Source organism: Hippopotamus amphibius, chromosome X (assembly GCF_030028045.1).
Source record: "Hippopotamus amphibius kiboko isolate mHipAmp2 chromosome X, mHipAmp2.hap2, whole genome shotgun sequence".
NCBI lineage: Eukaryota > Metazoa > Chordata > Mammalia > Artiodactyla > Hippopotamidae > Hippopotamus > Hippopotamus amphibius.
The window spans coordinates 108,147,646-108,171,041 of NC_080203.1; the positions used below are offsets into that span (position 1 = coordinate 108,147,646).

The 23,396-nt window shown below is 38.4% G+C and overlaps 1 protein-coding gene across 5 annotated transcripts in view; it reads left to right on the forward strand.

Annotated features, from left to right (window-relative positions):
• DMD (dystrophin) overlaps positions 1–23,396 on the forward strand; it is a 1,940,210-nt gene that overhangs the window by 807,189 nt on the left and 1,109,625 nt on the right. For all 5 annotated transcript variants that reach the window (XM_057717394.1, XM_057717395.1, XM_057717398.1 and 2 more), the window contains one exon: positions 11,946–12,118. In XM_057717394.1, coding sequence (XP_057573377.1) covers positions 11,946–12,118 — 173 coding nt within the window. The remainder of the gene's footprint in view (positions 1–11,945; positions 12,119–23,396) is intronic.

Below are 23,396 nucleotides of genomic sequence, written 5' to 3' on the forward strand. Positions count from 1 at the left end.
ACAGGTGGGACAATGGAGCTGCCATTAACTGTATCATGTGGAAAATTGCAAGAGCATCAGGTTAGGGTGCAAGATTCAGTGCAAGTTTAGTTTTGATGTGTTATGTTTAAAATCTTTATTAGACATCTAGTGAATATCAAGAGACATATTGGGTATACGAGGGTGAGTCAAAAATTATCCACACTCTGGCTGTAGAATTTACAGAAGTTTTAATGTAACTGGAGTGCAGATAATTTTTGACTCAGCCTCGTATATAAGCCAAAGTTCAGAAGATCATCTCAATTAGAGATAGAAATTTAGGCATCATTCATTCGTTCTTCTTCCACACTTGCTCACAAAATACGGGTTTTTCTGATGTTCCTTTCCCAGCCCTCTTTCCTCTAACCCCACCTCTGAGGAGACTCTCAGCCACTCCCGTGATCTAAATATGTCCTTGACACAATTGCATCTTATTGCCGGAGGTGGAAAATGGGATAGGCAAGATGTCAGGATGGTGCTATAGATTCACTAAGGGTGCCCAGTAGTGGGGCATCGGCAGATGTCAGGATTCAGCCATTGAATGATTGACTCTGCTAAAAGCTACAGCAAAGTGCTTGTGGGCTCACAGAGAAAGCCGAATTTTGTCTTTCTGGCTCACTATGATATCACCAGTACATAGACTGTATCTGGCACGTGGTAGGTTTACAACAGATATTTGTTGTTAATGGCTGAAGGCAGAGCTATAGATCTCAGAGAAGCGGAGAGAAACCTGAGGCCTAGCAGAACTTGGTAAGACGACGGAGGCCAGGGCTGTGTGGTGAAGGCCGTGCTGAGCAGTACTGAATGCTGCAGAGGCGGGAAAAGATGTAATGAAGAAGCTATTAGTGAACCAAATAGAAGTTTTCTTCCAGAAGTAAATATGCTAAAAAATGTCAACTATAGGTATTTATAGCCATCTGCTCACATGAGTCATTCCAGGACATAAAAGCCCAAGAATCACTAGAAAGCAATTTTATAGTTTTTAAATGAAGTTCAATATATTTTATGCCAGAATTTAATTGAAATATGGAAGTCAGTTTTTGGGGGAATATACACTAGACAATTTCATATTATCTTATATTTTAGATTATTTTGTTATATATCTGAAACTATATGGTTTCAATTTTAAATAGCTTTTTTTCCCCTATGGAAACACTTTTACTAAGGGAGCACTTGCAAAATTTGAAGTAAATATTTTATAAATAATTTCTGAATATTTTATTACAAACTTTAAAGTAGAAAAAATTTGAGGTTAATGTTTGTATACACATCCTATCATCAACCTCTTATTTAAAAGATTACCTCAGTAAGAGTTTTAAACTCATGAACCTGTGTTTGAGCTTACTTCTTGGTATAAAACAGGCTTAAGGATACCTATAAATTATAGACATCCTCATTTTCTAATTGTGTGCTAAAGTTTGAGCAAGTGCTGAACTGAATTTTATGTTGTTCATGTGTGAGGTGCCCATTTATTTTCATGACTAAAGAGAAGGCACGACAGCAATGTGCCATTTTAAATAGCACTTTTAGAAATATAACTCATATAGGCACTTTTCAGAGTAATTATAAAACAACTTGCTATAAGTAAGGAAAGACATTAAAAATTCACTAAGTCCCTGTTTAAGTTTATTTCCATCAGATGTAATTAATAAGTTTGATGTATCAGATATCACTGTCTCCTACTCCAGCTCTGTTGATTTTCTATAGTATCTAGTTTGACATTCATATAAATAGATTTACCATTTAGGTGGGTAGAGGCATGCTCTGTAGTGAAACATTGTGACAGCAAGGGAGTAGTTGTTGCTTTACATTAAATGGAAAAAAAACCTAAACGGCAGAGAACAGAGCCTAGTTAAATTAAGTTACTTGAGACCTTTTATCTCAGCCTGATTAGTTGGCAAATAGGTCCCATGTTTGGTTCCCTACATCAATTGTCTGTAGTCTCTAGTTTCTCTTTTTAGCTCATTAAAGACACTTCCTGCACAATACTTGCATAAACAAAGTACTTACAGGTTCAAATTGTTTTGTGTTATGAATCCCCTTAAAAAACTGATTCTTTTCTTAAAGGGAGACCCACATCTCTAAATATTCTTTATCTCACAGCTGAGGCCTATATTATTATGTCTGCGTTATCAATGAACTCTTAAACAACAGGGTTTTCACCTCGAAATGTGAGTTAAACCAATGTAGTTCATAGTCTTCTGTTTTTCCTTCTTTTACATATCTAGACTTCATCTTTAGTTGTGAAAGTTCCTTCACCATCAAAATTTCCTCTATTAAAAGTGTATAAATATGGGTCTCATTTAACTTATTTGATTCTGTGAACCAGAGTGGCAAGGATGCTATTTTGAAATATTGAGGACTTAAATTATATAGACTCATGTATGAGTACCTTCCAGAAATTGAAATTTTCATTTCCAGGAAGAGTGGCTAACAAATGAACATCTCACAGAATTGAAATGCGAAGTGGAGAGGTCATTTCATAGGGGCATGTCAACATCAAGAGAGAAGTTGACTAAAAAGTGGGTGCTTCCTCATTTTGCCATTATATTTTCAGGTAAGATAAGGAACGATTTCAGGGAGAGAAATGGAAATAATACACTCTATAGTGATCCTAGGGATTTTTCTATCACCATAGCAACTACAGGGACTATGGTTTCATTTTTAGAGGGTCAGAAACTATAAAGATCACTTATTTCTAGACCAACTAAAATAGTAAAAAGCTATAAAAGATCTCATCTCTGACTTTAAACTATGGAAACTGCTACAGAATTTTCTTTGGTGCATATACCATTTTTCTGTGTGCAATGCCTCAGGGACAAGAGTATGTGTAGGGACTTTAAAAAGGATTTCCTGGACTCCAGCCAATTTTGACAGCATTCTCTGAGAATGCACCAAGGAGCTATTATCTAGATATCCAGGGAGTATGACATCTCCTGCCCCAGTTTTTGCTTTTTGCTTTTCTCATTTAAGACAGAAAGTTTTCCTGCCTTTGCAACATGCTGCCCAACATTGCTGAAACTGTTCGTAACTCGATTCTCAGCAATTCTACCACTTTCCAGAGAATTGGGAGCTCTCTAGAGATTTGGATTAAAATCAGGAAGCTTTGCAAGCTCAAATCATCAGAAAAAGAATATATATTCTCTCACACACGCTCCACATCAAAGCCATAAATGGATTACTTTTAGACCAGTGGGGAAGATCCTCCTTCCCTTCTCTTGAATTTTACTCCTGTAGGAAATTACACCTATTCATTTTACGTGTTTGGGCCCCCAACACAGAGACAAATGGGGCTAGTTGGCCCAGTGTAAATTTCAGTAATCAGCCTGTCAGTCACCTGGATGCTTGGTACCAAGTGGAGAACTTGTCACAGTTCTGGATCTTTGCCCTTGGGCTGGCAGCCACGCTAACATGGAGTCCATGACTCATATCAACAGGGGTTAAGCTAGTGCAGGCATTGGTGAAGGTCATTTTGTCAGGCTGTGCAGTTCAGCAGAGTTAACAGAAGCAGCAGCAAAGAGGTCATGTTGCTGCACCTGACATGACTATTAGGGTAGCCCTAAATATTCCACCCAAGACTCTAGGCTCAGAGCCATCAGGAGTTTGTAATGAAATTTTGCCAGATGGATAAAAGAACGAACGAATATAAGAGGCTTGCTTGAGTGCAGTGACTTTTAGGGTATTGGTAACATATACCAGATCCATTCTATCTTTTTAAAATTTTTGTTACATTCTCAGTTTTGTTTTTATTCGTAGTAAACTTTTCCTCCATAAAGCAATGTCTTATGTCAAATAAAACACATCGTAGTGTAGTACTAAGCTTTTGAATTTTGTAGTGAAAGAGGATGGTAGTGGAAGACAGTCTTCTCTGTCCAGATGTACATTTCCACACTTTCAAGATGCTGAGGTTGCTCTTGATAAGATCACCAATAGCCTCCAAAATATCTGCAGTTGACTTTTTACTCCTGTTCCTAGATCCACTTGACTAGTTGGCGGCTCCCTCCCTCCCTCCTGTTATTCATTCTTCCTTTAGTTTTAAAATATTTTACTCTTCTGATTCTTCTCCAAGGTCTGGTGAGATCTACTCCTTGGACATATTCATCTCCATCCTCGACCTCTGCTTTCCACAAAGGTTCATCTTTAGGCAATTCTTTTCACGCTTTCACTCTGACAAATGTTTCTGGACAATTTGACCATCTCTCCTGCAATGAAACAACACCTACTATTTTCCAATGACTAGCAATTCTGTACGTAACACTGGCGGAAGACAGTTTTAACCTGCATCTCTCCAGATAAGTAATCTCACAGGCTATTTCGCTGTTGGCATGCCTTCCATTCCCTCATATGGGAATGTAATACTTGACCTGTTAGATACATATTCCGACCGCAGAGTTAAATTGAGTTGCTTAACAACAACAACAACAATAATGGAACCTTCTAATCACAAGGTATTCATGGACTTGAAGACAACACCTTGGAATTTTACAATCTCTCTCTCTCCTCCCCTCCCCGTCCCCCGTATCTGTCTCTATCTCTGTCTCTATGTGTCTTTCTGAAATTCGTTTACATCACCCATACCATCGTGTGTGGCTCATTTACAGACCTGGGAACACAGCTGCTTTTCTCAGGGTCCCCTTGTAAGCATTGATTTTTGCCCCTTAAAACTGATATTATCTATATCCTCACCAGCTTCTATACACCCATCTTCTGCTAAGGAAGGTCCCCACGCATCACAGTCATGAAGTCTTAGAATGAGGCAGGAAAGCTCCCTAAGATCTACCCATGAGTTCTTTCCTGCTGCCCAGTCTGACTGGTGGGGTTTGCTTCAGAGCCTGCCTTCTGGGAAGCTACAGTCTCAGCAACAGGTACTCCCCTAACTAGCCTAGTCTCCATCTCACACATGGTTGAAATCCTCCCCAATTTTGCCTGTAAGTCAGCAAAAATGCTCATTTTATTGCTACCTGTTAAGTGTTTATATTTATACAGTTGACCCTTGAACAGCATGGGTTTGAACTTCATGGATCCACTTATATGTGGACATTTTTCCATAGTATATACTGCAGTACTATTTGGGTGAATCCGTGGATGCAGAGGAACCGCAGATGTGGAGGGCCAAGTGTAAACTATACACGAATTAACCCTCATGTTATTCAAGGGTCAACTATACTTATTTATCCTGACAGGAAGCATGTGATCTCTGGATCAGAGAACATATCACTAATTACTCAAGAGCATCTTAGCACTGGTCCTCATGCCCCAAATCCCTATGAGACGTGCAGTGGGGGCCAGATGTTTATCTGTGCATGCAGGGGTTGCAGTACAAGAGAGCAACCTCAACATTATAAACATCAGACCTTATATAAGGGAGTTGGCACATGTGATAGAGACAGGAAGACAGAAAGACAGACATGGAGGGACTTGGGTAGGTGGAGGAGGGGTGGAAGAGAGAGAGAGAAACAGAGAGAGAGAGAGACCTTTGCTCTGGAATGTAAACAAATCCTCTCCAGAGAGAGGGGAAGGTCTAGGTCTGTTATCCTCAGAATGTAAGTTGAAATGTAAGCAAAGGGATCCAAGAAAGATAAGCTTCTGAGTCTCCCTGGAACAATGCACTAATCTAAACTCCAAGGTATGTTTGCTGTTCAATTATCCTCTAACCCAGATGCCAGTGCTCTTTTCTCAGAAAGCCCAGACCATGTGGAAATGTGAGAATACGTATGGCCCAACAATATTTGCCATCTCATTCCTCTCCTCAAAATCTGATGCCAACTACCTATTGAATATCTACAGTCTGATAACAAAGCCTTCTCAGTATGATTGTGTCCAAAAGGAAATCATCAGTTACACACACACACACACACACACACACACAAGCATGCCCACACAGAACCTGTTCCTCCACCTGAAATCATTTTACTCAGATACCAGTTTTCATCTGGATGCTTAGGCCAGAAACCTGGGTGTTATTCAAGTCTTTCCTCTTCTTCACCCAACACACAGTCACGGAGTTCTGCCAGATTTCCTTCCTAAACAACTTTCTCAATTCAACTCAATTATGAAGGCTGACTAGAAATTTGATTACAGTAACAATATTTTAAAGTTTTTAGATGTAGAATATGATATTATGTGTACTTTCCTTGAAAATAATTCATGTATATTGGAAACATGATGAATATTTTATGGATAAAATATTATATCAATTTGTTTCAAAATAATCCAGTTGAGGAGGTGAATGGGTGGAAATAGAATGAAACAAAATGGTCCATGGTTTCATAAGTGTTGGCACGTGGATAATAGGTTCATGGGGACTATTTGTACTATCTTCCTTTTCTTCTTTTGTATATATTTGAAATTCACACACACACACACACACACACACACACACACACACACACACAGACAGACACACATATATGTCATGGTTCCCCAGTGTCTATTGAATTACATGCAGTATTTTAATCATCTCCAGCCTCTGTTTCCTGCCCCATCTTCCCTGATCCTGTACATCTCTGAGAAGTCAATCAAATATGGCTGCTCATGTTCCCTGTCTTTGCATGTATATTACCTACTAAGTGTGATGTCCTTTTCACTTCAACTACTCGGCAATGTCTTCCCCACATTGCACTTCCTTTGTGAGCCCTTTCCTTGACTTGTGACCATATATGCTATATGATTCATTCCTTTTCTGCACTTTGAGAAAAAATTTGGTACCACTTAGACCACTCATCAAATAATTTCTGATCATGTAGCTGGGACTTCTACACTATAATTGTTTCCTTCAATTTTCTAAACCACATCCTCCCTTACTATCTCAATAAAGATCAATTTAAAACTTCTTCAAAACAAACACATAAAACTGGGCTTCACCTACCTTTGCTTTCTCTGTATTAATCCATGTACGTGAAAGAGCTCAATAAATGTTTACTCAATTAAGTTGTCTTTGACAGTTCAAGTGAGCAAAATAATCAAATTCACACTAGACATATGTAAATTTTTAGCATTTTTTGAATGTTAATATTTTAAAAGATTTTTATTACATAATGACATTGTGGTTTTTCTCCCCTTAAATATAACCTGGATTTTAAAATTATGGGGTTAATTTTTGAGATACTTTCACTTATTCAGCACAGATACACTGGGTACCTACCATGTGCCAGGCACAGGTCTGAGCTCTGGAAACCCAGTATAGAGCAAGACAGATAGCATGCCTGTACTCATGGAGTCTAGTCTAGTGATGCAGAGAAACTAGTAGATATATAATTTCATGTTAGTCATAAGTGCCACGAAGAAAAATGAACAATACAGGGAATACAGAGCAGTTGGGGCTGCTACTTAAAATGGAATGGTAGAGAAGGCTCTTCTGAGATGAGAAAGAAGTAAGGAAAACAGCCATATAAGTGTCTTGGAGAGAAAGAGTATTTTTGGCAGAGAGAACAGCAAATGCAGAAACCTTGAAGCAAGAGTATGCTCAGCACAGTCAAGGAACACAGAGAGGCTAACGAGGCCGAAATGGTGTGTACTTGGAGGAGACTAAGGAAAAAAATAAGATTAGAATGTCAGGCAGCATACAACCAAGTTGTCTAGAACTTTGTAAGCCATGATAAAGACTATGGGTTTGGGAAGTCCCTGGCGTTCCAGTAGTTAGGACTTGGTGCTTTCACTGCCAGGGCTCAGGTTCAATCCCTGGTTGGGAAACTAAGATCTCGCAAGCCACGCATTGTGACCAAACCCAAAAAAGACTGTGGGTTTGATGAGGAGTCATTGGAGGGTTTGAGAAGAGAAGTGATATGATTTGATTTATGTTTTATAAGAATTTCTTTAGCTGTTGTTTGGAGAATTGACTGGCAGAGGGGCAAGACTGGAAGCAAGAGGGTCATTTAGGTAGCTATTGTGATAATCTAGGTGAGATATAAGGATAGCTTGTATCAGAGTGATAGCAAGGGAGATAATGAGTAGTGGTCAAATTCTGGACATGGTCTAAAAGTAGAGTCAACATGTCGTCCAAGAATTTGAATACTGGAGATTAAAAAAGAAAGATCGGCAAGAGCATTGGAATTACAACTAACTGCTGAACAGTCATCAACAGAAAGACCCTGGAACTCACCAAAAAAGACACCCAACATCCAGAGACAAAGGAGAAGCCGAAATGAGACGGTTGGAGGTGTGCAATCGCGTTAAAATCAAATCGCATAAATGCTGGGTGGGTGACTCACAGACTGGAGAACAGTTATACTGCAGAAGCCTACCCACTAAAGTCAGGGTTCTGAGCCCCACGTCAGGCTTCCCAGTCTGGGAGTCCAGCAACGGGAGGAAGAATCCCCAGAGAATCAGATTCTGAAAGCCAGCAGGATCTGATTGCAGGACCTCCACAGGACTAGGGGAAACAGAGACTCCACTCTTGGAGGGCACACAAAAAAATGTGCTCACCAGGACCCAGGGGGAGGAGCAGTGACCCCACAGGAGACTGAACCAGACCTACCTGCTGGTGTTGGGGGGTTGCCTGCAGAGGTGGGGGGCAGCTGTGGCTCACCGAGGAGACAGGGGCACTGGCGGCAGGGGTTCTGGGAAGTGCTCATTGGCATGAGCCCTCCCAGAGTCTGCCATTAGCCCCACCAAAGAGCCTGTGGGCTCCAGCACTAGGTGGCCTCAGGCCAAACAACCAACAAGGTGTGAATACAGCCCCACCCATTGGCAGACAAGCAGATTAAAGTTTTACTGAGCTCTGCCCATCCAGCCCTACCCACCATCAGTCCCTTCCATCAGGAAGCATGCACAAGCCTCCTAGATAGCTTCCTCTGCAAGAGGGCAGACAGCAGTATCAAGCAGTATCAGCAGTATTTCGTCTTGTGGAACTGAAAACCACAGCCACAGAAAGATAGAGAAAATGAAAAAGCAGAGGACTTTGTACCAGATGAAGGGACAGGATAAAACCCCAGAAAAACAACCAAATGAAGAGGAGATGAAGAGGCGCCCTTCCAGAAAAAGAATTCAGAATAATGATAGTGAAGATGATTCAGGACTTTGAAAATCAAAGACTGGATGCAAAGATGGAAGAGTTTACCAAAGACCTAGAAGAATTAAAGAGCAAACAAACAGAGATATTCAGCACAATAACTGAAATGAAAAATACACTAGAAGGAACCAATAGCAGATTAATTGAGGCAGAAGGGCGAATAAGTGACCTGGAAGACAGAATGGTGATAATCACTGATGCAGAAAAGAATAAGGAAAAAAAGAATGAAAAGAACTGATGACAGCCTAAGAGACCTCTGGGACAATGTTAAACGCACCAACATTCGCATTATAGGGGTCCCAGAAGGAGAATAGAGAGAGAAAGGACCTGAGAAAATATTTGAAGAGATTATAGTTGAAAACTTCCCTAACATGGGAAAGGAAATAGCTACCCAAGTGCAGGAAGCACAGAGAGTCCCAGGCAGGATAAACCCACAGAGAAACACACCAAGACATATAGTGGTCAAACTGACAACAATTAAAGACAGAGAAATGTTATTGAAAGGAACAAGGGAAAAACAACAAATAACATATAAGGGAACTCCCATCAGGTTAACAGCTGATTTCTCAGCAGAAACTCTGCAAGCCAGAAGGGAGTGGCATGATATATTTCAAGTGATGAAAGGGAAGAACCTACAACCAAGAATACTCTACCCAGCAAGGATCTCATTCAGATTCGAGGGAGAAATCAAAAGCTTTACAGATAAGCAACAGCTAAAAGAATTCAGCACCACCAAAGGAGCCCTACAACTAATGCTAAGGGAACTTCTCTAAGCGGGAAACATAAGAGAAGAAAAGGACCTACAAAAACAAAAACAAAACAATTAAGAAAATGATAATAGGAACATGCATATCGATAATCACCTTGAATGTAAATGGACTAAATGCTCCAACCAAAAGACACAGACTGGCTGAATGGATCCAAAAACAAGACCCATATGTATGCTGTCTCCAAGAGACCCACTTCAGACCTAGGGACACATACAGACGGAAAGTGAGGGGATGGAAAAAGATATTCCATGCAAATGGAAATCAAAAGAAAGCTGGAGTAACAATAGTCATATCAGATAAAATAGACTTCAAAATAAAAAATGTTACAAGAGACAGGAAAGGACATTACATGAAGATCAAGGGATCCATCCAAGAAGAGGAGATAACAATTATAAATATATATGAACCCAATATAGGAGCACCTCAATACATAAGGCAAGTGCTAACAACTATGAGAGAGGAAATGCAAGGCAGAAATAGAGACACAGGTGTAGAGAACAAACACATGGACACCAAGTGGGGAAAGCGGGGAGGGTTGGGGGGGAATGAATTGGGAGATTGGGATACCAAATTGTACACTCTAAATATATGCTGTTTATTGTCTGTTAACTGTATCTCAATAAAAGTTCTTAAAAAAAAAGATCAAGGATGATTCCAAGATTGTCAGCCCAAATAACTATTAATTGATATGTCATATACTGAAAGAAGGAGAACAATGGGAAGAGAAGAATAAGGGGATGCAGTTCAGAATGTGGTTATATTAAGTTTGAGATGCTCATGAGACATCCGAGTGTCAAGAAAGCTGTTAGAACCCAATCAGAAAATGGGAAGAAGACTTAAATAGGCATTTCTCCAAAGAAGACATACGGATGGTCAAGAGGCATATGAAAAGCTGCTCAACATCACTAATTAGAGAAATACAAATCAAACTACAATGAGGTATCACCTCACACTGGTTAGAATGGGCATCATCAGAAAATCTACGAACAGTAAATGCTGGAGAGGGTGTGGAGAAAAGAGAATGTTCTTGCACTGTTGGTGGGAATGTAAATTGATACAGCCACTATGGAGAACAGTATGGAGGTTCCTTGCACAACTGAAAATAGTTACCATATGACCCAGCAATCCCACTACTGGGCATATACCCAGAGAACACCATCATTCAAAAAGACACATGCATTCCAGTGTTCATTGCAGCACTACTTACAATAGCTGGGACATGGAAGCAACCTAAATGTCCATCAACAGATGAAGAGATAAAAAAGATGTGGTACATATATACAATGGAATATTACTCAGCTGTACAAAAGAATGAAATTGGGACATGTGTAGAGACATGGATGGACCTAGAGACTGTCATACAGAGTGAAATGAGTCAGAAAGAGAAAAACAAATATCGTATATTAACACATATGCGGAATATAGAAAAATGGTACAAATCACCCGGTTTGCAAGGCAGAAATAGAGACACAGATGTAGAGAACAAACATATGGACACCAAGTGGGGAAAACGGGGAGGGTTGAGGGGGAATGAATTGGGAGATTGGGATTGCCATATATACATTACTAATAAGAAAAAAAATACCAAATTGTACACTCTAAATATATGCAGTTTATTGTCTGTTAACTGTATTTCAATAAAAGTTCTTAAAAAAAAAGAGAAAGCAGTTAGATATGTAAGTCTGTATTTCAGAGTTGAGGTCCAGGCTGGAGATGTAAGTTTGTAAGTCATTGTAAGATAGAGGTTATTTACAGTCATGGGACCAAAAGGTAATACAGATAGACAAAGAAAGAAGTGTCAGTACTAAGCTAGAGCACTCCAATATTAAGAGATCCTATAAAGGAGAGTGAGAAGCAGTGGACAGGAAGGTGAAGGAAAAATCAGAAAAATTCACGTTACAGAAGTCAAATGAAGATAGAGTTTTAAAATGGAAGGACTGATAACCTGTATCAGGATGAGGACTATGAATTACCCATTGAACTTGGGCATGTTGAAATCACTGGGCTTCAGGGCTACTGACTTTTAAAAGTCAATAAATTAAAAATGCAAGACCATTAGTTACCTTGGGGGTTGATAAATTTCCTTTCTTTTCTTTCCATAGACAGCTGAATCATTTCTGACTTGCTTTAAAATTTCAATATTACAGAATATAAAAGACAGCCTGCAACAAATCTCAGGTCGGATTGATGTTATTCATGATAAGAAGGCAGCAGCATTGCAAAGTGCCACACCTGCGGAAAAGGCGAGGCTACAGGAAGCTCTCTCACGGCTCGATTTCCAATGGGAAAGAGTTAACAAAATGTACAAGGACCGACAAGGGTAGGTACCACTTTCCTTTCACTAAATGATTATACCTGTCTCCCAGGAATTCTTGAGTTCACTTCAGTGTTCTCCATGGAAAAAAGAGAGGTAGGGAGGAAGAAAGCGAGAAGTATCACGATCACTGGAAAGAAAGGTAAGTGGAATAAGAACAAATAGTGATGAGCAGTTCAGGCTAATGAGCTGATTTCAACACATTCTTCTGTACTGAAATTAGCATTCTATTGGAGCACTATAATATCCTCTAAAATTTCAGGTAACGTCAAAACCGATCTGGTCATTTAGTTGAGGTGATTTAAATAATTGTACAATATAAATTGTATACCTTTGGTCAAATCTGTATCTTACAGATTTATAAAAGTTTGGTATACTTACTTTTTTAAATTAATTTATTTTTAAGGACTTTTATTGAAATATAATTGACATACAATAAACTGCATGTATTTAAATTGTATAATTTGATATTTTTTTCTTATTAGTAATGTATATATGGCAGTCCCAATCTCCCAATTCATCCCACCCCACCCCCAACCCCCTACTTTCCCCCCTAGGTGTCCATATGTTTGTCCTCTACATCTGTGTCTCTATTTCTGCCTTGCAAGCCAGGTGATCTGTACCATTTTTCTATATTCTGCATATATGCGTTAATGTATGGTATTTGTTTTTCTCTTTCTGCCTTAGTTCACTCTGTATGACAGTCTCTAGGTCCATCCATGTCTCTACAAGTGTCTCTGTTACTTAGATTAATATATTGGAAATATAAGCTAGCAACACAAAGTTGATTTCCATGTGTTGTTTCTATTTTGAAGGCGATCCTTTACATTTTGAAGGCCCCTCACTTTTTTGCTATGAGGAATTTGTTGATTTAAAATAATTAATTTTTAGTGCTTCCCTTAATTAAAATATCCAACTGTCAGCCAAATTAAAAAAATTCACATACATTTCTTAGCCGCATACTACAAGAAGTATTATTTTCTCTTCCAATTTTATGTTAAAAGGAATAAAGTTATAATGGCTTAAAACAATTTGTTTCAAAGATTTGTTCAAGGCAGTCTTCTTAATTATTTTCAGAGGAAATCAGAATTATGAGGAATCTCCTTAATATCTCTCATATCTGCCCATTTCTTGCCATTTTTACTTCTATTTTTGTTCTTCATGTACTATATTAGATTCCTAAACCAGTACTTCTAGCAGAAATCTCAGTTGTTGGATGAATTGGGAGATTGGCATTGACATATATATATTAATGTGTATAAAATAAATTACTAATAAGAAGAAAAATATCAAATTGTACACTTTAATATATATGCAGTTTATTGTATGTCAGTTATATCTCAATAAAACTTTTTAAAAGGAAAAAAAATAAAAGAGCAGGGAAAGATGTTAGCATGCACAGAAAGAAAGAAAAAAAAAAGAAATCTCAGTTGTCTCCAGTGATCATCTCTACTTCGTTCCCATTATCTCTCATCCAGAATTGTTCTTCTGAAGTGTAATAACTTCAGAACTATCACCTCATTCCCTTTAGAATAAAGCCCAGACTCATTAATTGGTGATATAAGGCTTTCACGTGACCCCTGATCCTGTGGTCAGCCTCACTGTTTATCAATTCCTGCCTGCCCTACGACCCCTCCAAATTCTGCTCTAGCAATATTAAATTGATTTAAAGTTTGCCAAATGTTTTCTGCCTCCTCTGGGACACCTGCCCTTCAAGACTCATGTGAGATGTTATTTCCTTCTTAAAAACCTAAAAAGATTAGTTGATTATAGAAACTTAGATATTATTTTAACATTAATGAAATATAATATCAACATACTATTTGTATTTGTATTTGCAAATGTCGCCAGACTTGGTGGCTACTCTATAGAGTACCTGCTCCAAAGTGACCTACTCCTAGAATTTACTACATAGCAATTGATTTTATTTTTTTCACTTTTATGTCTCTTGTACAAGGTCCTGAAAAACAAAAGCTTTATTTTATTTTGTGTGATATGCTCAGGGCTAAGATAGTACTGAACACGAAGTGGATGTTCAGTGTGTCTGGACTGAAGCCTCCTGCGAGAAACCTGATAATATTTTTCCCTGGATGGTCTAATAATTTTATCTCAACTTACTGGAAAACAGCTGGTCCCAGGGTATCCAAAGCCATTCTTGATAAAGGGACAGAAACTCAGCAGCCCTATGTATATATTGCGAAAGACAAACTTATAATGCCATCATGGTACACCTCTCAATATCCCACACTGAGTCAAAATAAGATTTTGCTAGTTACTCTGATGAGGTCAGTTTCATCACTCTCTTTTGGGGTGCTCATTCCACTTTTGGGACATTTTTGTCTCTGTTGTCTTCTCTCAGTGTTTTCTTCCAGCCATCCAGGCCACCAACACTATGCCCTAAGAACCTTGCCCGGTTCTTGGGTAACCAGTGGTTACTATGCTTCTATAGGCACCTACTATTCTTGCATGAAAGCAGAGGTGAAACTTCCTGCTTTCTGAGACTTTTTCCCTACTTTATCTCATCTTTGGTCAGTGAGCTAGGTATTCCCTTCTGACAGTCATATAGCTCTTTCACCTTCAACCATAGGCTTTAAAAGAAGCAGAAACACTAATGCCATTCCACAGAAAGAGTAAGCTGACTTCTCACCTCACATCTGGGTGGGGTCTTTCGTATGTGTGGCAAAAGATGATGTCACTAACCCCAGTAGACTCACTCTTTTCTTATCCAGATGTTGGAAAATTATCCTAATTTTACTCTAATTGGGTTCCTCTAGGAATTGGTCAGGAGCTGCTAAATTTCTGTGACTTAGTCTAGTCTCAGGTAAAACTGTTTTAAGTCATTGCTTATGAGCACAGTCACTAGAGTTCAACTTGTTTTGGAATCGTGGCTTTGCTGCTCACTGGCTTTATGTCCTTGAACAAGTTCTCTAACCTTTATGCTCCACAATTCTGTTATCTATAAAATGGGATAAAATATTTTCTAAGTCACAGAGCTGTTATGAAGATGAAATGGTACAATGTATGTAGAGTGCTTAGCAGATTGCTTATACATGATAATGAGTCAATCGAGCTTGGCAATTTTGATGATAAAAATAATGGTCTTCTGGCTCCGAGAGTCTTCATGCCTGTTAATTCTTTCTTATATTCTTTCACATTTTCCTGAGTACCATAGAGAGTTGCTTTAAATTCAGTCCTGATTTAAAGAACCTCCCTGTCCTAGAGAGAAAATGGACAAATAGCCAATAAATTACAGGTTGATAGATAGGAGTGATGCTAGAGGGCGAGAACAAGATCCTTGGGGAGTAGAACAGGAACATCTTACTCAGGATCAGGAATAAAGCAAGGTTGATGGACCATTCAAGGTTCTGAGTTACAACTGACAGAGACTCCGGTTACCTTAGGTAGAATTATATAATTAGAAGGGTAACTCATAGAATCAATGGAAAGGCCTGGAGGCTATGTTTAAATATGGGCAGAATGTCAAGGAAGACCAGGCTATGCACCCAGAAACACACCGAGCATCAAACTACAAGATGAATCTGAATTGGAAACTGTTGTCATAGCAATGGTCCACTGGCGCACCAGAGGTAGCACTGACACTAGGTATTGGCTGCTACTATCACTACCAAAAAAATATCAAAATTATAACTTTTTTTTTGCATCACTAATTTTAGAATTAAGATTTCTGACAGAATTATTTGATAAAATAAGAGCTGGATATTTTTTTTTTCTCTGAAGGGCCAATTAGTAAATATTTTAAGTGTATGCAGGTCATAAAATCTCTGTTGTAACTACTCAACTCTGCTGTTGCAGGGTGAAAGAAACCATACACAATCCATAAACAAACAGACATGCCTTGTTCTAATAAAACTTTATTTATAAAGACAGGTGGTAGTCCAGATTATGCTGGTGGACCATAAATTGGCAACTCCTGTAAGAAGGCATGCTTCGGTCATATAACTAGGTTCTAACTGCCAGGGGTTAGGGAAAGTAAATAGCTGGAATTTGGGCTCCGTTGCAGTGATAGTCAGGAATTTATCTCCCACCAAGCCCATGCATTTGTAGATTCTTGAATCCTTAGAGAGATTAGAAGCTATACATCCTCTTTTTTTAAAAAAATTGAAATATAGTTGATTTACAATGTTGTGTTAGTTTCTGGTGGACAGCGAAGTAATTCAGTTATACATATTCTGGGGTGCATGTATCTTTTTGAATTATGGTTTTCTCTGGATATATCCCAGGGGTGGGATTGCTGGATCATATGGTAATTCTATTTTTAGTTTTATAAGGAATATATACAAATTATTTTTCACATTCTTTTCCATTATGGTTTATTGCAGGATATTGAATATAGTTCCCTGTGCTATACAGTAGGACCTTGTTGTCTATTTTATATGTGGGAGTTTGTATCTGCTAATTCCAACTCCTAATTTATCCATCCCACACCTCCTTTCCCCTTTGGCAACCATACATTTCTATGTCTGTGAGGCTGTTTCTGTTTTATAAGTAAGTTCATTTGTGTCATATTTTAGATTCCACATATAAGTGATGTCATATGGTATTTGTTATTCTCTGTCTGACTTATTTCGCTTAGTATGATAATCTCTAGGTCCAGTCATGTTGCTGCAAATGGCATTTTTTCATTCTTTTTTATGGCTGAGTGGTATTCCATTGTGTATATATACCACATCTTTATCTGTCAATGGGCATTTAGGTTGCTTCCATATCTTGGCTATTTAAATAGTGCTGCTGTGAACATTGGGGTGCGTGTATCTTTTTGGATTATGGTTTTCTCTGGATATAGGCCCAGGGGTGGGATTGCTGGATCATATGGTAATTCTATTTTTAGTTTTATAAGGAACCTCCATACTGTTTTCCATAGTGGCTGTATCAATTTACACTCCCACAAACAGTGTAGGAGGGTTTCCTTTTCTCCACACCCTCTCTAGCTTTTGTTATTTGTAGACTTTTTAATTATGGCCGTTTTGACTGGTGTGAGGTGGTACCTCATTGTAGTTTTTTTTTTTTTTAAGCTTTTTATTGGAATATAACTGCTTTACACTCTTGTACCAGCTTATGAAGTACACCAAAGTGAATCAGCTGTATTTATACACATATCCCCATATGCCCTCCCTCCCACAACTCCCCCTCACCCTCCCCGTCCTGGCCCTCCAAGGCATCACCCATCATCAAGTTGATCTCCCTTTGTTATACAGCAACTTTCCACTAGCTAGCTATTTTACAGTTGGTAGTATATATATGTCTATGCTACTCTCTCACTTCATCCCAGCTTCCCCTTCGCCCCTCGCCCCCCCCAACCCCGTGTCCTCCAGTCCATTTTCTGCATCTGTATCCTTATTCTTGTCCTGTCACTGGGTTCATCAGTACCTTTTTTTTTTTTTTTTTAGATTCTGTATATATGAGTTACCATACAATATTTGTTTTTCTCTTTCTGGCTTACTTCGCTCTGTATGACAGACTCTAGGTCTATCCACCTCATTACATATAGCTCCATTTCATTCCTTTGTATGGCTGAGTAATATTCCATTGTATATATGTGCCACATCTTCTTTATCCATTCATCTGTTGATGGGCATTTAGGTTGCTTCCATGTCCTGGCTATTGTAAACAGTGCTGCAGTGAACATTATGGTACATGTTTCTTTTTGGATTATGGTTTTCTCTGGGTATATGCCCAGGAGTGGGATTACTGGATCACATGGTAGTTCTACTTTTAGTTTTTTAAGGAACCTCCAAACTGTTTTCCATAGTGGCTGTACCAATTTACATTCCCACCAACAGTGCAGGACAGTCCCCTTTTCTCCACACCCTCTCCAACATTTATTGTTTCTAGATGTTTTGATGATGGCCATTCTAACCAGTGTGAGGTGATTCCTCATTGTGGCTTTGACTTGCATTTCTCTACTAATTAGTGATGTTGAGCATCTTTTCATGTGTTTGTTGGCCATCTGTATGTCTTCTTTGGAGAAATGTCTATTTAGGTCTTCTGCCCATTTGTGGATTGGGTTATTTGCTTTTTCGGTATTAAGCTGCATGAGCTGCTTGTATATTTTGGAGGTTAATCCTTTGTCCGTTGCTTTGTTGCCAAGTATTTTCTCCCATTCTGAGGGTTGTCTTCTTGTCTTGCTTATGGTTTCTTTCGCTGTGCAAAAGCTTTGAAGTTTCATGAGGTCCCGTTTGTTTATTCTTTTTTTTTTTTTTTAATTTTTTTTAAATTTTTTTTTAATTTTTTATTTTTTGGGGGGGTACACCAGGTTCAATCATCTGTTTTTATACACATATCCCCGTATTCCCTCCCTTCCTTGACTCCCCCCCCTCAAGTCCCCCCCACCCTCCCTGCCCCAGTCCTCTAAGGCATCTTCCATCCTCGAGTTGGACTCCCTTTGTTATACAACAACTTCCCACTGACTATCTATTCTACAGTTGGTAGTATATATATGTCTGTGCTACTCTCTCACTTCGTCTCAGCTTCCCCTTCACCCCCCGCCCCCTCCCATACCTCGAGTTCTCCAGTCCATTCTCTGTATCTGCATCCTTGTTCTTGTCACTGAGTTCATCAGTACCATTTTTAGATTCCGTATATGTGAGTTAGCACACAATATTTGTCCTTCTCTTTCTGACTTACTTCACTATGTATGACAGATTGTAGTTCTATCCACCTCATTACATATAGCTCCATCTCATCCCTTTTTATAGCTGAGTAATATTCCATTGTATAAAGGATTAACCTCCAAAATATACAAGCAGCTCATGAAGCTTAATACCAATAAAGCAAATAACCCAATCCACAAATGGGCAGAAGACCTAAATAGACATTTCTCCAAAGAAGACATACAGATGGCCAACAAACACATGAAAAGATGCTCAACATCACTAATCATCAGAGAAATGCAAGTCAAAGCCACAATGAGGTATCACCTCACTCCAATCAGAATGGCCATCATCACAAAGTCTGGAAACCACAAATGTTGGAGAGGGTGTGGAGAAAAGGGAACTCTCCTGCACTGTTGGTGGGACTGTAAGTTGGTACAGCCACTATGGAAAACAATTTGGAGGTTCCTTAAAAAACTACAAATAGAACTACCATATGATCCAGTCATCCCACTCCTGGGCATATACCCAAAGAAAACCATAATCCCAAAAGAAACTTGTACCATAATGTTTATTGCAGCACTATTTACAATAGCCAGGACATGGAAGCAACCTAAATGCCCATCAACAAATGAATGGATACAGAAGATGTGGCATATATATACAATGGAATATTACCCATTTGTTTATTCTTGATTTTATTTCCATGATTCTAGGAGGTGGGTCAAAAAGGGTCTTGCTTTGATGGATGTCATAGAGTGTTCTGCCTATGTTTTCCTCTAGGAGTTTTATAGTGTCTGGCCTTACATTTAGGTATACACTAACAATGAAAAAGCAGAGAAATTAAGGAAACTCTCCCATTTACTGTTGCAACAAAAAGAATAAAATACCTAGGAATAAACCTGCCTAAGGAGGCAAAAGACCTGTATGCCAAAAACTGTAAGACACTGAGGAAGGAAATCAAAGACGATACAAACAGATGGAGAAACATACCATGTTTTTGGATTGGAAGAATCAACATTGTGAAAATGACTGTACTACCCAAAGCAATTTACAGATTCAATGCAACCCCTATGAAATTACCAACAGCATTTTTCACATAACGAGAACAAGGAATCTTCCGATTTGTATGGAAACACAAAAGACCCCGAATACCCAAAGCAATCTTGAGAAGGAAAGATGGAGTTGGTGGAATTAGGCTTCCTGACTTCAAACTATACTACAAGGCCACAGTGATCAAGGCAGTATGGTACTGGCACAAAAATAGAAAGGAAAATCAATGGAACAGCATAGAGAACATAGAGGTAAACCCAAGCACATATGGGCACCTTATCTTTGACAAAGGAGGCAAGAATATACAATGGAAAAAAGCCTCTTCAGTAACTGGTGCTGGGAAAATTGGACAGCAACATGTAAAAGAATGAAATTAGAACACTGCCTAACACCATACACAAAAATAAACTCGTAGTTTTGATTTGCGTTTCTCTCATAAATAGAAGCTATACGTTCTTAAATAGAGAAATGTACAGCCTTCATGTTGAGTTCTCAACAAAAATCTACTGATTTTTTTTTTAAATAAGTCAACTTGAGGTTAAAACAAAATACCTTTCAGCCAGTAAGAAGGTATTAGTATATTTTCATGTATGATCCAGGTATGATTGTGTATTAGTCAGCTATTATCATAATATGGTGATACAGATCACCCCCAAAACTGGATGACTTAAAACAATAAGCCTTTATTCTCCTGGTTATGGATCTTTATGTTGCCTGTGTGTTGGCTCACTTAGGCTGAGCGTGACTGGGCAGCTGTTTCAAGTTATGGTTTGGTTGGGCTAGGCTCCAGGATGTGTGCTGGGTTAAGGTCTACTATGTAGATCTTTATTCTGGGCTTAAGATGAAGGGTCAGTGGCATACTCTTCTCATGACAGCTCACCAGAGCATGAACCAAGCCCAGTCTCCTAAGAGCACTTATGACCTGTGATCCTATTAAGCCACTCACATTCCATTGGCCAAAGCATGCCTGACATCAGTAGAATGGGGAAGTAATCTCTTCTTATGGTGAAAGGGAAAGAGGATTGAGCATTTGCTGAATAATAATCTAAACTATTATAGTTAATAATTAATAACAAAGGAAAAAGAAAAGAATAATAACAAAGGATTTTTCACAGCTAGAAAATACCTGAGTGATTTTATCCTGCTTCATTATTTTATATGGGAGAATAAATCATAAGGATGTTAAGTGCTACATGGCACATCTGCATTTCTATTTCACCAAAATATTTAGATTTAATAGATCTGTATGGTTTACTCACAAATAAGTTACAAATATGAGAAAATGCATCAGTCTCTTGGCATTCCTAAGACATAGTTTCTGAGACCATCATTAATCACCAAATTCATGAATGCCCCTGTTAGCAGAACTCACCTCTGTTAACTGTCATAAAGTAAAACAGACATTACTCTCTAAGTTGAGGCAAATAGAGGAATAAAATCCAGATTGACTTGTGACTGCTCACTCGTTATCTAGGAGACCTGCTTCCATATGTTGTCTTCCAGCAAATAGAATTTCAACATGTGCCTCAGTAAACTTACAAATCCTCAAATTATTAAAAGTGGCTTCTTTCCATGGAAGCACAAATGGTAAAGACAGTAAACATTAAGTCCATGAAGCCCATGTATGCATATACATATCCATTATGTACATATACCTAAAATAAATATTTAACTTTATGAGAAATTAACATTGTTGCTAAATGCTATTTTCATCTATTTCTTGGTGGATTGCACACTGTTTATAAAAGATACCTAGGGGAAACACATGAAAATAAAGAATTAACATGATATCTACCTAGCATTAGAGAAACAATGTACTTTCCTTCTTTCAACAAGCATTTAGGGAGGACCTTTCAAGTGCCACATACTCTGCTGTCTTTCCTTTCTTTCTGATATTACCTTTTCTATCCCTCAAATCATTAATAAATTTACCCCATTTTTGGGAAATTACTCCTCAAGTCTTAGAGGATAGCACAAATCAAATAAGATAATAAAAGTGAAAGCAGTTTCTAGACTACAAATTGCTCTGTAGCCATAAGATGGCATTGTGTAACAACAGGATTCTGGTCTGACAGTGTGAGGGCATTTAAAAAATCAAATTCTATTTCCAGTGATATTTCATAAAATAAGAAATAGGAAAACCATATTGCATAAAAGAAGCCAAGCATAAAAGGATATATGTTGTATGATTCCATTTATATAAAACTAAAAAACAGGCATATCAGGGGTTAAAGTTTAGATATGGTGACCTTTGTGAGGAACAGTAAATTAACAAGGGCAGGAGCAAGTTCTGGGGTTCTGAGTAATGTTTTATTTATTCATCTGGATGCTGGTTGTATTGGTACATTTCTCTTAAGAAAATGTATGGAACTATACACTTGCAATTTGCATACTTTTCTGTGTGTATGCTGTACTTGAATGAAATTTACCCTTAAAATTAAAAAATAACAAATACACACACTTTTAAGTACAGGAAGGTCCTAATCTCAAAATTTAAAAAAAAATATGTAGTTTTAAGAAAAGCATGATACGTTGTTCTGTTTTGGGCATTTCACCATGGACCACTGAACACTTTATAATTGACCAGTACAGACTCTAGGGTAAGTTTGTGGGCACCACCACTCTAGAGAAAGCTCTCCTGAATTTACCACCATCATAGTAGACCACAGTGCCACATGTTAAAAGGATGCTGGGGATGGGAGAGCTAGAAGCTGCTTCCCTAGGGATTTCTCCTTTGTTTAGCTCCCTTAGTACCAAGCCCACAGTAATAATGTGCTTATAGACTCTTGCTGCCATTTGTACTGCATGAAGGAAAATGAGGCAAGGAAAGAAATGAAAGGAGAGAAAACAGGAATAGAAACCCAAGAAATCTGATTTGAAGAGAAAATGCGTTAATCATCCGTGTATTCAGATTCTGGGGGACAAGCATGTAATTCTGCAGGCGCACTCCAAATGCAACTTTATCATAAGCATTTGCTATCTCAGTTGTAATTTTTCTACAGAAGCATTCAATAAATATTTTGCTCTTGTGTCAATGTGATGGAAATAACCCCACACTACCCACAGAGGGAAGGAATAATATATTAATCCTTATGGCATCGCCATAGAATTTTATCCTCTGAAGTGGAAGCTAGAGGGACAGATGCATAATCTGGGAGCTTTTCCAGAATTATTTCTTCCTAAATGAGACATTCAGCTATAGCAGCATTAGCAGCCTCTTCTATTTGTTACGATGCCATATGTGTTTGGGAAGATACATGAGAAGCACACACAGGATCCTGACAACTCAGGAAGGATTAACACTGCAGTCTTAGAATTAGTCTCTACTAAATGTAAAGGTTTTCATGCCAAATTAGATCTTCGTTTCCCCTTGCAGGTATATGTATAAGTGCCAGTACATAATTCTACTGTTGTTTTTTGAACTTGGTAGAATTAAGAAGAGGTTAAAAAAAAAATACTCTGAACATGGGGCATTTTTTTTTACATCTCATTTCAGAATCATTGTTGTACTGACCAGGGGAGAGTATTCTTATGTATTCATTCATGGGGACACTGCAGAGAAAGTTGTGTTAAATTGAGGAAGAAGTGACATTTTCTATTTATGTCCCACATTTTTGTGC